This window comes from Microcaecilia unicolor, chromosome 1, assembly GCF_901765095.1.
Source record: "Microcaecilia unicolor chromosome 1, aMicUni1.1, whole genome shotgun sequence".
NCBI lineage: Eukaryota > Metazoa > Chordata > Amphibia > Gymnophiona > Siphonopidae > Microcaecilia > Microcaecilia unicolor.
The window spans coordinates 772,033,180-772,048,119 of record NC_044031.1 but is presented as its reverse complement, the minus strand read 5'-3'; the positions used below and the strand labels follow the sequence as shown (position 1 = coordinate 772,048,119).

The window sequence follows — 14,940 nt, the reverse complement described above, 5'->3', positions numbered from 1 at the left end:
GCTGTATAGAGATTGGTGTGACCAACAGAAGAAAGAAGGTGTTGATGCCCCTGTACAAGTCGTTCGTGAGTCCCCACCTGGAGTATTGTGTTTAGTTTTGGAGGTCATATCTTGCTAAGGATGTAAAAAGAATTGAAGCAGTGCAAGAAAAGCTACAAAAATGGTATGGGATTTGCGTTACAAGATGTACGAGGAGAGACTTGCTGACCTGAACATGTATACACTGGAGGAAAGGAGAAACGGGTGACATGATACAGATGTTCAAATATCTGAAAGGTATTAATCTGCAAACTAACCTTTTCCGTAGATGGGAAGGCGGTAGAAGACATGAAATGAGATTGAAGGGGGGCAGACTCAAGAAAAATGTCAGGAAGTATTTTTTCATGGAGAGAGTGGTGGATACTGTTGTGTTATTTTTGGAGGGTGGAAACAGTCGTGTGGGCTTATAGGGAGGGAAGGGAAGGGTTCTTGGGGTATGTTCTCTGTAAAACCTTTTGTGTTCCATGTTGGATGGTTTACTCTTTTATTTTTTCTTGTTCTGTATGAAGCTTATCAACCAACATATTTTGGTTTTTAATAAAGATGATTAAAACAAGTTTTGGATGTTACTGAATTATTCTGTCTCACTGCATTTCTAGTTTTGGCACATTATAAGCCATCACAGGAACAAAATATAAGAAAGCCAATGGACTGCATTAGGGGTTTATAGCCCATTTACTTATGTTTCAGTGAATGAGAGATCTGTTTGACAGAAAATAGTTTTATTTATTTGATTTATAAACCACTTGTCCTTAAAACATGCTGAAACAAAATAATCCATTAGTATATCTGAAAGGTAAACTTCTACAAAACAGATGAAGATGTGATTCCATGTGTGCCCCAATGAAAGGAGAGTTTAATTCTACTTCCATTTAATTTCAATATATTCCATGATCTTTATAACACCAGGCTTCCCAAGGCAGATTACAACAACATTTAAGATGAACCCATGAGGAAACAGGATCTCCGTCTGCACTGAAATGTAGCCATCTGTACTGTATTATAGTGTATTTATTTAGTTGTTAGTGTAGAAAAATGAGCTCAAAGTACAGAGTTTAAAATTGCTGTTTCTACCAGCTATAATAATGTTTTAAATCTGATATTCAATTGTTATTTCATGATATTTTTATCAGAAACTTAAATACTATCTAATTGCTCCAAATCACAAAGGTTTTAATGAGTTTTTGAACTACTATAATATCTTTTAATTACATGTAGCCTCATATGGGAAGCTTTCAAATAAATTAAAAAGCTGTCCAATAAAAAACAAGAAGAAAAAAAACCTTTCGTCCTCCACCTTTTTAAGGTACTGCCTAACAATTGAAACAGCTTTAGACTTGTCAAACAATGTTGTTTGAACAACGATTAAAAAAAAAAAAACCCCGACAATGTGGCTGCAGCAGCTCATAGGTTTGCTTGCGTTGTTTTGAGTGAACGGGGATGACGGCTGCGCTTGGAAGGGGAAGTGTAGACTATCGTAATTGGCTTCCTTGCTTTCAGTGGATTACATAGGCTCAGTAATCACTTCCACTTCTGTTTATGAAACCTCCTTGGAGCTCAGTGTGCGAGAGCGTGTCTGTAGAAGTTGTTGATTGGTGGTTATAGGCGCTGGGGTGGGATTAGAAGTTGCTGATTGGTGGTCATAGGTGTTGGGGCGGGATTATGAGTCTTTGATTGGTGATCATAGGCGTTAGGACGGTATTAATCGTTGATTGGTGGGCATAGGCGCCGGGGTGGGATTAGAGGTCGTTGAATGGTGGGGCTAGCGGTCGTCGGGGCGTGGTCTGAGTACTGCTATCATGGCGTGCGTGACATCGTTGAAGCGCGCTCTGAGGGCTGAAGTGAAGCAGCGGGTTGTGGGACTGAGCGCGCAGGAGAAGCAGCGGCAGTCTCGGGTTCTGACTCAGAAGGTGTGTGATGGGACTGGGTCGTTGTGTTTCCTTAGTGGAGGAGTAGCCTAGTGGTTAGTGCAGTGGACTTTGATCCAGGGGAACTGGGTTCAATTCCCACTGCAGCTCCTTCTGACTCTGGGCAAGTCACTTAACCCTCCATTCCATATCATCAAGCTGATCAATCCATAGACTGGTGGGTTGTGTCCATCTACCAGCAGGTGGAGATAGAGAGCAATCCTTTTGCCTCCCTATATGTGGTCATGTGCTGCCGGAAACTCCTCAGTATGTTCTCTATCTCAGCAGGTGGTGGTCACACACAGCAGGAGCTCTGGCTAGGTCTCCAAGCCTAATTTTTAGGTTTTGTTGAGTACCTGGGGTTGAGGGCTCTTCTTGAGCAAGTGCAAACCTGGTGGTGCCAGGTCCCTCCTTTTCTCCCCCCTCCCGCTGGCTCCGTTAAAAAAAAAAAAAAAATTTTTGGACGTCCTTAAGGGCGTTTATTTCGACGTTTATTTCGACGTTTATTGCAACTACTCACTGGGACACCAGGTCGTTACAGCTCGGAGCGGAAAGCAGGTAATTTTTACCTTTTTATAGCGGGCAGGGGGTTCCCCGATTGATCTCCACGTGGCCTATGGCGTCGGAGGGCGAGGGCGCAAAGAGTCGCTCCCCGGATCGCTTGGGCGCTTCTAGAGGGGATGCGGGGGTCTTGAAGTCTGATTCGCCCTTGTTGGGTGACAGTTTCGTGACCGATGAGTGTCCCGGTCCTTCCTCCGGCGTGGCGGTTTTTCCCGCCATAAACGCCCATCCCCCGCTCCTCGCCTCCGCCATCTTGGCCGGCCACGCGGCTCGGACGGCTTCTTCGTGGGCCGCCCTTGAGGTTGGAGACATTAATGCCATGAACGCCCTTAATTTGGGCGACGGCACAAAAGCGGCTAAAGTTGAGCGCCGTTCTTCCCGCGCGGCTCCTTCGCGGAGTGTCGCGCCGGACGCCATTTTGGATGCGCAGCATGTCTCTCCCCCGCTCTTGCGAGCGCTGGTTGAGGGTGCGTCTAGGGCCGTTGCCCAGGCTGCGGAAGTGCACAGTCTGGGGGGTTTCTCCCCCGAGTTTGTTTTGCTGCTGCATCAGGCTTTCCTCATGCAAAACGCTGCCCCTGCTCCCTCGTCTGGTAAAGAGGTTGAGGTTCCCAGAGGTAAACGCCCTCGGGTTGATTCCCAGGCCTTGGAGGAATTTGTCTCCTCCGATGTAGATGAGGGCAGCGTGTCTGAGATCTCCCAACGGTCCTTTGCGGATTCCTTGGAGAAGACGGATCCCCGCTCGGATGGAGCGGATGACCCTTCTGCAGCGCGGCTTTTTAGCCCAGGGGATTTGCCTAACCTGTTGTTACAGGCCATGGACACTTTGAAGATTTCCTCTCCGGAGGACGTCTCTCCCTCAGCCCCTGTTGGCTCTGCCATTATGCTGGGGACGAAGCGCCCGCCTAGAACCTTCCACATGCATGATGCCATGCACACCCTAATTTCGGCTCAATGGGATGTCCCGGAAGCGAGCCTTAAAGTGGCTAGGGCTATGTCCCGCCTCTATCCTTTGGCTGTGAGTGAACGTGAGGCCTATCTGTGGCCTACCGTGGATTCTTTAATCACTGCGGTGACTAAGAAAACGGCATGGCCGGTGGAAGGTGGCACGGCCCTAAAGGACGCCCAAGACAGAAGATTGGAGGCGGCCTTAAGGTCGTCCTTTGAGGCGGCTGCTTTAAGTTTGCAGGCCTCAGTTTGCGGCTCCTATGTGGCCAGGGCGTGCCTGACTATGGTGCAGCGGGCTTCCCCCTCGGATCATTCCTTGAGGGCTGATTGGCCGGCCCTGGAATCGGGCTTAGCCTATTTGGCAGACTTGCTGTATGATGTCTTGAGGGCCTCAGCGAAAGGCATGGCTCAGACAATCTCTGCGCGGCGGTGGCTTTGGCTGAAACATTGGTCTGCTGACCACGCCTCTAAATCCCGCCTGGCTAGGTTGCCTTTTAAAGGCAAGCTGCTCTTTGGGGTCGAGCTGGACAAAATCATGACCGATCTCGGCACGTCTAAGGGCAAGAAATTACCAGAGGTCAGGGCTCGGGCTAGTTCTCGTCCCGGTACCTCCAGAGGACGGTTGCAGGAAGCCCGTCGGTACCGCCCGGGCAAGTCGGGTTCCTCTGCCCCCTCTTCCTTCAAGAGGAATTTCTCCCCCAAGCAGCATTCCTTTCGCAGAGACCGCCGTCCTGGAGGTGCTCCCTCCGGTCCTTCCCCAGGGTCTCGTACCCAATGACGGGGTCTTGGTCCACGCCCCAGTGCAGATTGGAGGACGGCTGTCCTCGTTTCTGGGCGAGTGGACCACAATAACTTCAGACGCGTGGGTGCTGGAAGTCATCAGAGACGGCTACAAACTAGAGTTCTGCCGACCCTTAAAAGACGGGTTTGTACTCTCTCCCTGCAAGTCTCCGGTCAAAGCTGTGGCAGTGCAGCAGACCTTGGACAATCTGATCCGCCTGGGCGCGGTCGTTCCGGTGCCAGAAAGTCAGCTTGGCAAGGGACGTTACTCCATTTACTTTGTGGCACCAAAGAAAGGAGGTTCTGTCCGGCCTATCCTCGACCTCAAAGGGGTCAATCGGGCCTTGAAAGTGCGGCACTTTCGCATGGAGACTCTCCGCTCTGTTATAGCGGCAGTGAAGGCAGGAGAGTTCCTGGCATCCTTGGACATCAAGGAAGCGTACCTGCATATTCCCATCTGGCCTCCTCATCAACGCTTTCTGCGTTTTGCAGTCCTGGGACGACACTTCCAGTTCAGAGCCCTCCCTTTCGGGTTGGCTACTGCTCCGCGGACCTTTTCCAAAGTAATGGTGGTCATCGCGGCCTTCCTACGAAAGGAAGGGGTACAAGTCCATCCTTATCTGGACGACTGGTTGATCCGAGCCCCCTCTTATGCAGAGTGCGGCAAAGCTGTGGACCGGGTAGTTGCTCTTTTGAGCTCCCTGGGATGGATCATCAACTGGGAGAAGAGCCAGCTGCGCCCGACTCAGTCCCTGGAGTACCTGGGAGTTCGATTCGACACCCAAGTGGGCAGAGTTTTCCTGCCAGACAATCGGATTGTCAAACTTCAGGCTCAGGTGGACCAGTTCCTAGTAGCCTCTCCTCTTCGGGCTTGGGACTATGTGCAGCTGTTGGGCTCTATGACGGCCACGATGGAAGTTGTGCCCTGGGCCAGGGCTCATATGAGACCACTTCAACTCTCTTTGCTGCAGCGCTGGACTCCGATGTCGGAGGATTATGCTGTGCGCCTTCCCTTGGACCCAGCAGTGCGCAAGGCGCTGAGCTGGTGGATGCAGACAGACAAGTTGTCTGCGGGAATGCCTCTGGTGACCCCAGAGTGGATTGTCGTCACGACGGACGCCTCGTTGTCGGGCTGGGGAGCCCACTGCTTGGGAAGGACAGCGCAGGGGCTCTGGTCTCCTGCAGAGGCAAAGTGGTCTATCAACCTCCTGGAACTCAGAGCCATTCGGTTGGCGCTTTTGGAGTTCATCCCGGTACTGGTGCTGAAGCCTGTACGGGTCCTGTCGGACAATGCCACGGCTGTGGCCTATGTCAACCGCCAGGGAGGTACCAAGAGCGCCCCTCTAGCCAAGGAGGCTATGAATCTTTGCCAGTGGGCGGAAGCGAACCTGGAGCAGCTTTCAGCGGCCCACATTGCCGGAGTCATGAATGTCAAGGCGGACTTTCTCAGTCGCCATACCTTGGAGCTCGGAGAGTGGCAGCTATCTGCTCAGGCGTTCTTGGACATCACGAAGCGCTGGGGCCAGCCGAGCCTAGATCTGATGGCGTCATCGGCCAATTGCCAAGTGCCGCGCTTTTTCAGCAGAGGACGGGACCCTCGATCCCTGGGAGTAGATGCTCTTCTCCAACAGTGGCCGACACAAGAGCTCCTCTATGTGTTCCCGCCCTGGCCCATGTTGGGCAGGGTGCTAGACCGGGTGGCAAAGCATCCCGGCAGGGTAATCCTGGTGAGTCCGGATTGGCCCAGGCGTCCCTGGTATGCGGACTTGATCAGGCTCTCAGTCGACGATCCTCTGCGGCTGCCAGTGGAGCAGGGCCTGTTACATCAGGGTCCCGTGGTGATGGAGGATCCCTCCCCCTTTGGTCTTACGGCCTGGCTATTGAGCGGCAGCGTCTGAGGAAGAGGGGCTTCTCAGACAAGGTCATCACCACTATGCTGAGAGCGCGGAAGCGCTCTACTTCTACTGCTTACGCCAGGGTTTGGCGTATCTTTGCAGCGTGGTGTGAAGCAGGCTCACTTTCTCCCTTCACTGCTCCAATTTCTTCAGTGTTGGCGTTCCTGCAAGAAGGTCTGGAGAAAGGCCTGTCGCTCAGTTCCCTTAAAGTCCAGGTAGCGGCTCTGGCTTGCTTCAGGGGCCGCCTGAAGGGTGCTTCCCTGGCTTCGCAGCCAGATGTGGTGCGCTTTCTCAAGGGAGTTAATCACCTGCGCCCTCCTCTGCACTCAGTGGTGCCTGCGTGGAATCTCAACCTGGTGCTAAGAGCATTGCAGAAGCCGCCTTTTGAACCCTTGTCGAGGGCATCTCTGAAAGACCTGACGTTGAAAGCAGTCTTTTTGGTGGCTATCACTTCAGCCAGAAGAGTTTCCGAGCTCCAGGCGCTCTCATGTCGAGAGCCTTTTCTGCAGTTCACTGAGGCAGGAGTGACTATTCGCACAGTGCCTTCCTTCCTGCCCAAGATTGTTTCTCGCTTCCATGTGAATCAGCAGCTCTGTCTCCCTTCCTTTCGTAGGGAGGACTACCCAGAGGAGTACTCTGCTCTTAAATATCTGGATGTGAGACGAGTCATCATCAGATACTTGGAAGTGGCCAATGATTTCCGGAAATCGGATCATCTGTTTGTCCTGTTTGCAGGTCCTCGTAAGGGTCTGCAGGCTGCTAAGCCTACAGTGGCAAGATGGGTCAAGGAAGCCATTGCAGCGGCTTATGTGGCCGCGGGGAAGGTGCCGCCTATCCAGCTGAAGGCTCACTCCACGAGAGCTCAGGCGGCCTCGATGGCAGAGGCCGGATCCGTCTCCTTGGAAGAGATATGCAAGGCGGCAACTTGGGCTTCGGCTCATACATTCTCCAAGCATTACCGTTTGACTGTGGCTGCACGGGCGGAGGCCCGGTTTGGAGCTTCAGTGTTGAGGTCAGGGATTTCAATGTCCCGCCCTGGGTGAGTACTGCTTCGGTACATCCCACCAGTCTATGGATTGATCAGCTTGATGATATGGAAGGTAAAATTATGTATAATCATACCTGATAATTTTCTTTCCATTAATCATAGCTGATCAATCCATAGCCCCTCCCAGATATCTGTACTGTTTTTATTCTGGTTGCATTTCAGGTTCAAGTTTAGTCTTCAGTTACTTCAGAAAGACTTCGTGTTCAAGTTTTTCACTTGGATTCTTCAAGAGTTAAGACGAGTTTGTGTTACAGTGAGCTGCTGCATTCCTCTCCCCTCCGTTTTACGGGGCTGGATTGAGACTTAAAATTCTGCCGGCACTCCCTCCCGCTTCGTGCGGCTGTAGGGCAGCTTTGTACCCCTCCCGCTTCGGCGGTGTTAGGGTCAGTCAGCTCCTCCCGCGGTTGCGGTTGCAGGATAAGCCAGATCCCCCCGCATCGGCGGGTGTGGTGTCCCTCCCCCGCTCCGCGGGGATGAGCTGGACGGATTCCCCTCCCCCACTTGTGTGGGGATGAGCTGGGTTAATTCCCCTCCCCCGTTTCGGCGGTGGTGAGCTGGGCAGAGTGTCCCTTCGTGGGTGTAATTCTCTAAGTGCTGAGTCCTGCGGATGGAGCTTTGATATCGACATACTGAGGAGTTTCCGGCAGCACATGACCACATATAGGGAGGCAAAAGTTTGCTCTCTATCTCCACCTGCTGGTAGATGGACACAACCCACCAGTCTATGGATTGATCAGCTATGATTAATGGAAAGAAAATTATCAGGTATGATTATACATAATTTTACCTTGCCCCTGGTACAAATAAGTACCTGAATATACTATGTAAACTGTTTTGAATGTAGTTGCAAAACCACAGAAAGGCAGTTTATCAAGTCCCAGTTCCCTTTCCCTATTTGAGATTCTACATGGAATGTTGCTACTATTGGAGATTCTTTTGCTACTATTTGTAGATTCTACATGGAATGTTAATGTTGCTATTCCACTAGCAACATTCCATGTAGAAGCCTGCCCTTGCAGATCAGCAACATGGCCGCGCAGGCTTCTGTTTCTGTGAGTTTGACGTCCTGATTCTGGGGAACTGGGTTTGATTCCCACTGCAGCTCCTTGTGACTCTGGGCAAGTCACTTAACCCTCCATTGCCCCTGGTACAAATAAGTACCTGAATATACTATGTAAACTGTTTTGAATGTAGTTGCAAAACCACAGAAAGGCAGTTTATCAAGTCCCAGTTCCCTTTCCCTATTTGAGATTCTACATGGAATGTTGCTACTATTGGAGATTCTTTTGCTACTATTTGTAGATTCTACATGGAATGTTAATGTTGCTATTCCACTAGCAACATTCCATGTAGAAGCCTGCCCTTGCAGATCAGCAACATGGCCGCGCAGGCTTCTGTTTCTGTGAGTTTGACGTCCTGATTCTGGGGAACTGGGTTTGATTCCCACTGCAGCTCCTTGTGACTCTGGGCAAGTCACTTAACCCTCCATTGCCCCTGGTACAAATAAGTACCTGAATATACTATGTAAACTGTTTTGAATGTAGTTGCAAAACCACAGAAAGGCAGTTTATCAAGTCCCAGTTCCCTTTCCCTATTTGAGATTCTACATGGAATGTTGCTACTATTGGAGATTCTTTTGCTACTATTTGTAGATTCTACATGGAATGTTAATGTTGCTATTCCACTAGCAACATTCCATGTAGAAGCCTGCCCTTGCAGATCAGCAACATGGCCGCGCAGGCTTCTGTTTCTGTGAGTTTGACGTCCTGATTCTGGGGAACTGGGTTCGATTCCCACTGCAGCTCCTTGTGACTCTGGGAATGTCACTTAACCCTCCATTGCCCCAGGTACAAAATAAGTACCTGAATATACTATGTAAACCGCTTTGAATGTAGTTGCAAAAACCTCAGAAAGGCAGTTTATCAAGTCCCAGTTCCCTTTCCCTATTTGAGATTCTACATGGAATGTTGCTACTATTGGAGATTCTTTTGCTACTATTTGAGATTCTACATGGAATGTTGCTACTATTGGAGATTCTTTTGCTACTATTTGAGATTCTACATGGAATGTTGCTACTATTGAGATTCTGTTGCTACTGTTTGAGATTCTACATGGAATGGTGCTATTCCACTAGCACCATTCCATGTAGAAGCCTGTCCTTGCAGATCAGCAACGTGGCCGTGCAGGCTTCTGTTACTGTGAGTCTGACTCACAGAAACAGAAGCCTGCGCGGCCGCATTGGTGATCTGCAAGGGCAGGCCTCTACATGGAATGTTGCTAGTGGAGGAGTAGCCTAGTGGTTAGTGCAGCGGACTCTGATTCTGGGGAACTGGGTTTGATTCCCACTGCGGCTCCTTGTGACTCTGGGCAAGTCACTTAACCCTCCATTGCCCCTGGTACAAAATAAGTACCTGAATATATGTAAACTGCTTTGAATGTAGTTGCAAAAACCTCAGAAAGGCAGTATATCAAGTCCCATTTCCATCAACCAATTTTTCATCCACGTGAAGAGCTGTGGTGTCTTGAACTTTGTTTTGTGCCAGCCGCCATGTGAAAATGCTGAGTGACCTTTTTGCCATGCAGCTGGTTAAAAGATAGAAAACAAAGAGTAGGGTTAAATAGTCAGTATTCTCAATGGAGAAGGGTAGTAAGTGGGGCTCCCCAGGGGTCTGTGCTCAGACCGCTGCTTTTTAAAATATTTATAAATGATTTAGAGATGGGAGTAACTAGTGATGCAATTAAATTTGCTGACACAAAGTTATTAAAAGTTGTTAAATCACGAGAGAATTGTGAAAAATTACAAGAGTGGGAGACTGGGCATCTAAATGACAGATGACGTTTAATGTGAGCAAGTGCAAAGTGATGCATGTGGGAAAGAGGAACCTGAATTATAGCTACGTCATGTAAGGTTCCACAATCCTCCCGCGGACCCCTGGGGAACCCCACTAACTACCCTATCCCATGACTCACCAATTTCCCCTGGAGTCTTTCATGAGGTACTTCGTCAAACGCCTTCTGAAAATCCAGATAGACAATATCAACCAGCTCCCCTTTTATCCACATGTTTGTTCACCCCTTCAAAGAAATGTAGTAGATTGGTGAGGCAAGATTTCCCTTCACTAAATCCATGTTTTTTTTTTGTTACATTTGTACCCCGCGCTTTCCCACCCATGGCAGGCTCAATGCGGCTTACATGGGGCAATGGAGGGTTAAGTGACTTGCCCAGAGTCACAAGGAGCTGCCTGTGCCTGAAGTGGGAATCGAACTCGGTTCCTCAGTTCCCCAGGACCAAAGTCCACCACCCTAACCACTAGGCCACATACTCTGTAATTTTGTTCTTAATAATAGTCTCTACCATTTTGCCCGGCACCGACGTCAGACTCACCGGTCTATAATTTCCCGGATCTCCTCTGGAACCTTTTTTAAAAATTTGATATGTCACTATTCATAACATACAGCATAGTAGTTCACAATACAAAATAAGACATTGAAACAAAAAGAACTCCCATTATAAACAGGATATAGAGATCAATGCTCTTGTTTTCTTTGTAGGTGACTGAACATTCTAAGTACCTACAAGCAGAAAGGATCGCAGTCTTTCTGAGTATGCAGAAAGAAGAAGTGCATACAGAAGAAATTATTAGAGATATCTTCCAGCATGGAAAGGTGTGCTTTATCCCGCGTTATAAACCTGGCAGCGATCACATGGATATGGTGAGACTGGCTTCTTTGGAGGAGGTCTATTCCCTGCCACTGACCTCCTGGAACATTCGTCAGCCTGCAGAGGAGGATGCAAGAGAGGAGGCCTTATGTACAGGTGCATGGGGGTGGGTGGGAACCAAGAACATGCTGATTTATGCTAGACTTCTTGTTATTAAAGGTTATTACAAGCACAATGCTAGTCGCTATTAGTGTGTTAGTCTTTCATCAAGCAGAAACTGGTGGTTGGAAAAGAGAGAATGAACAGGTTGCCATTTTTTCAGTGCAACTTTAATTCTGACATAAAAGCAACATATGCCAGATTAAAAGGAAATTTTCAAGGGCACTTGAATAGGTTGCTATCTTATGAACTCCAGAAGGAAGTGCTCTTTGGCATGATAGAAGCACCACGGCGAACATTAACACTAAAATTGAGAGACTGAGCTAACAGGTAGTCCCTGCCGGTTTCAGTTGTCGACAAGTACCAGACGACCCCTTTTTGTCTCGGGTATGTTCAAAATCTAAGAGGTTAACTGAGGATAGTTTTTCTGAGACTCAGAACTTTTACAACATGACAGTGGCCCCATTGAAAACACAAAATTGTTAGGATTAAATCACTTGCAAAAGAAAAAATATCTTTCAAAGCAATATTTTGTGAAGCAAATGAATGCAAACAAATTTTCTCATACAGAACGGTACAGAAGAAAAGAAGTTTACATTGAGGGGCATTTTCGATATGATGTCTAAGTCTGAATTTGGATGTGTTACAAAAACGTCCAAAATCTGAACAGGAAAGGTCATTTTCAACAAACAATAACCGTCTTATCTTTTCCTTTTGAAAGTACTGTCTGGAAAAACGTTTTGTGATTTGGACGTGTTATTTTGTAGGCCATTTTCAAACAAAAAATGTCCACGTGCAAAACGCACAAAATACAGAAGAAAATCCACAATAGAGTGAAACCATTCACACGTTCTAAATGTGGTTGTAATGTAAATCTCAAAGTGCATCACAGAGTCCACACAGGAGAGAAATCATTTACGTGTCCTGAGTGTGGTAAAAGCTTTGGTCAGAAGGAAAACCTCACAGTGCACCAGAGAATCCACACAGGAGTGAAACCATTTACGTGTCCTGAGTGTGGTGAAAGCCTCACACGGCATCAGAGAATCCACACAGGGATGAAACCATTTACATGCACTGAGGAGGTAAAAGCTTCAGTTGTATTAGGACAGGTAATTAGGGAATGTATACTCTTGCTATGAAGTATGGAAAAATAGCACTCTGGTACTTAGATATATGTAATGAGACCTCCTTTTTATCTATAGATCTGAATTCAAAGCCTAAATCTACTGATGAACAATAGACACAAGGCTCAGATGTTAGAAAAAGATAGAAAACTTGGCTTCAGGTAGAATAGTGGAAAGATGACATCCCAGGAAAGCAATAGGGCATCCTTGGGGCCACTGCAGTGGATTTTATAAAATGCTCCCAGGTACACATCTCACCATTGCTCCCATACCTTGTCTCCTGAGACCCCCAACTGTACACCACTAGCCTTACAGGTAAAGGGAGCACCAATATGTGGGTACAGTGGGTTTCTGGTGGGTTTTGGAGGACTCGCAGTTTCCTCTACAAGTGTAACAGGTAGGGGGAAGTGGAAGCCTGGGTCCACCTGTCTGCAGTGCACTGCACCACTACTAGACTACTCCAGGGACCTGCATGCTATTCTAATGGACCGGAGTATAACATCAGAGTCTGGCAAGTAACATTTTTAATCAAATTTCTTTGGGGTGGGAGGGGGTAAGTGACCACTGGGGGAGTAAGGGCATCTGTTTGTGTAGAGTGGAGGAGTAGCCTAGTGGTTAGTGTAGTGGACTTTGATCCTGGGGTTAGTGGGTTCAATTCCCACTGCAGCTATTCGTTATAAAAACAGGTCTAGCTGAAAATGTCTTAGTCCTGGACGTTTTTGTTTTGTTCCATTATGGCTGATAAACATCTAAGGAACGTTCAAGTCCCGCCTTGAACATGCCCCTGGCACACCCCCTTGAGATTTAGACGCACTTCTGACGGACTTCAGAGAAAATTATCTAAAAAGAGTTTTTGAAAATTCTGATTTGGATTTTTTTGTGAGAAAAACGTCCAAATGCACACTTGTGTCACTTTTCGGATGTTTTTCTCTTTTGAAAATGAGGCTGATAGTAATCTACAAAATGATGGCAGGTAAAAACCTGAGTGATTCATCTAGTCTGTCTAGCAAGATGGCTAGAGTTAAACCTTCTGCTCCGTGGAGGTCATACCTCTTGTATGGCCCCAATGCTAAAAATTCCGCTGCTGTTCCGAATACCGCTGGAACAGCGCAGAAGAACAGCGCTCTAATGCTCAACACTAATGAGATGTAAATATAGGTTCACTCATAGTGTTGAGCATTGGGAGTTCAGCAGAAGTTTCATGGTAAGCTTGGCTCCTGCTTGCATGCGCCTGGTAAAACCTGAATGAGACCCTTTTTTTTCACGAACAAGTCCCAAAAAAGTGCCCTAAATGACCAGGTGACCACCAGAGGGAATTGGGGATGACCACCCCTGACTCCCCCAGTAGTCACTAACCCCTCCCACCCAAAAAAAAAACAACTTTAACAACTTTTTTCCAGCCTGTATGCCAGCCTCAAATGCCATACCCAGCTCCATCACAGCAGTATGCAGGTCCCTGGAGCAGCTGTTAGTGGGTGCAGTGGACTTCAGCCAGGTGGACCCAGGCCCATCCCCCCCCCCCCCCACCTGTTACATTTGTGCTGCTAAATGGGAGCCCTCCAAACCGCCCCCAAAACCCACTGTACCCACATCTAGGTGCCCCCCTTCAGCCATAAGGGCTATGGTAATGGTGTAGAGTTGTGGGCAATGGGTTTTGGGGGGGATTTGGGGGTCTCAGCACCCAAAGGAAGGGAGCTATGGATTTCAGAGGTAGTTAACTGTTTATTTTAAATTGTTAAAAGTGCCCCCTAGGGTGGCCGGTTGGTGTCCTGGCATTTGAGGGTGACCAGTGCACTATGAATCCTGGCCCCTCTCACGAACCAATGCCTTGGATTTGGTCGTTTTTGAGTTGGGCGCCTTCAGTTTCCATTATCGCTGAAAAACGAAACCGCCCAGCTGAAATCCGCACAAATCCGATGTATTTGCCGGGCACAAACCGTATTATCGGAAGAAAGATGGATGCCCGTTTTTTTAGAAAATACGGTTTGTCCCGCCCCTTCACGTACCCGTTCTTGGAGATAGACGCCCATGGAGATGGGCGTTCGCATTCGATTATGCCCCTCCACGGAGTCTAAGGTCATTCACTGTAGTGTACCTTTAGAGACTTATAGTGGGAAAGGGGAGTGTACGTTCATTTTATTTTTCTAACTGTTTTTTCTTCATGTTGGTGTCTCTGCAGGAGGGCTGGATCTCATGCTGGTGCCAGGCCTGGCTTTTGACAAATATGGGAACAGACTGGGCCGTGGGAAGGGTTATTATGATCGATATTTGCAGCGCTGCAGACTGCACCCCACCGGACAGCCATATACAATAGCTCTGGCTTTTACAGAGCAGCTCTGTGAACATGTTCCTGCTGCAGAGAACGATGTTAAAATAGATGAAATACTGTTTGAAGGAAGGTAGCTGCTGTGAAGTTGGATTGGTGATTCCCTTTTTTCCCACGTGATATCCTCATGCAACCATGATTTGCTACAGAAATAAACAGAGTTAATTTTGATAAATAAATGCTCTGATTTTCTGCCAGTGGGCTCTTACAGTTGTTTTAGGAAACAGATGTGAGTCTGTCAATGTTGGTATCAGAGAGAATTAGAGACAGCTTTACCAGAACAGGGAATGATAGACTGAGCTGGAGACGTTAAAATTGATGCGCATTGCGAAGAATAACCCCAATTATAGTTTTATGATGTTTAGTTCTATACAGTATTTGGAGTTGCCTTTGAGGAAAAGGATTTAGGAGTCATCGTAGACAATAGATTAAAATCATTTACTCAGTGTTCAGCAACGGCCAAAAAAGCAAGCAGAATGTTAGAAATTATTAGGA

General features: G+C 47.9%; 1 protein-coding gene across 1 annotated transcript; it reads left to right on the top strand.

The window, feature by feature from the left end:
• The first annotated feature begins 1,821 nt into the window (after nt 1-1,821).
• Nucleotides 1,822-14,616, top strand: LOC115460709 (5-formyltetrahydrofolate cyclo-ligase-like). The gene is made up of 3 exons (XM_030190476.1): nt 1,822-1,949; nt 10,728-10,992; nt 14,299-14,616. The coding sequence occupies exons 1-3, from the start codon at nt 1,839-1,841 to the stop codon at nt 14,520-14,522; spliced, it is 600 nt and encodes a 199-aa protein (XP_030046336.1). The 5' UTR covers nt 1,822-1,838; the 3' UTR covers nt 14,523-14,616.
• Nucleotides 14,617-14,940: the final 324 nt, after the last annotated feature.

Coding starts and splice junctions, on each gene's coding strand:
- LOC115460709 (XM_030190476.1), top strand. CDS start 1,839: ATGGCGTGCGTGACATCGTTGAAGCGCGCTCTGAGGGCTGAAGTGAAG. Junction 1,950..10,727: donor CTCGGGTTCTGACTCAGAAG/GTGTGTGATGGG, acceptor TTTTCTTTGTAG/GTGACTGAACATTCTAAGTA. Junction 10,993..14,298: donor AGAGGAGGCCTTATGTACAG/GTGCATGGGGGT, acceptor GTGTCTCTGCAG/GAGGGCTGGATCTCATGCTG.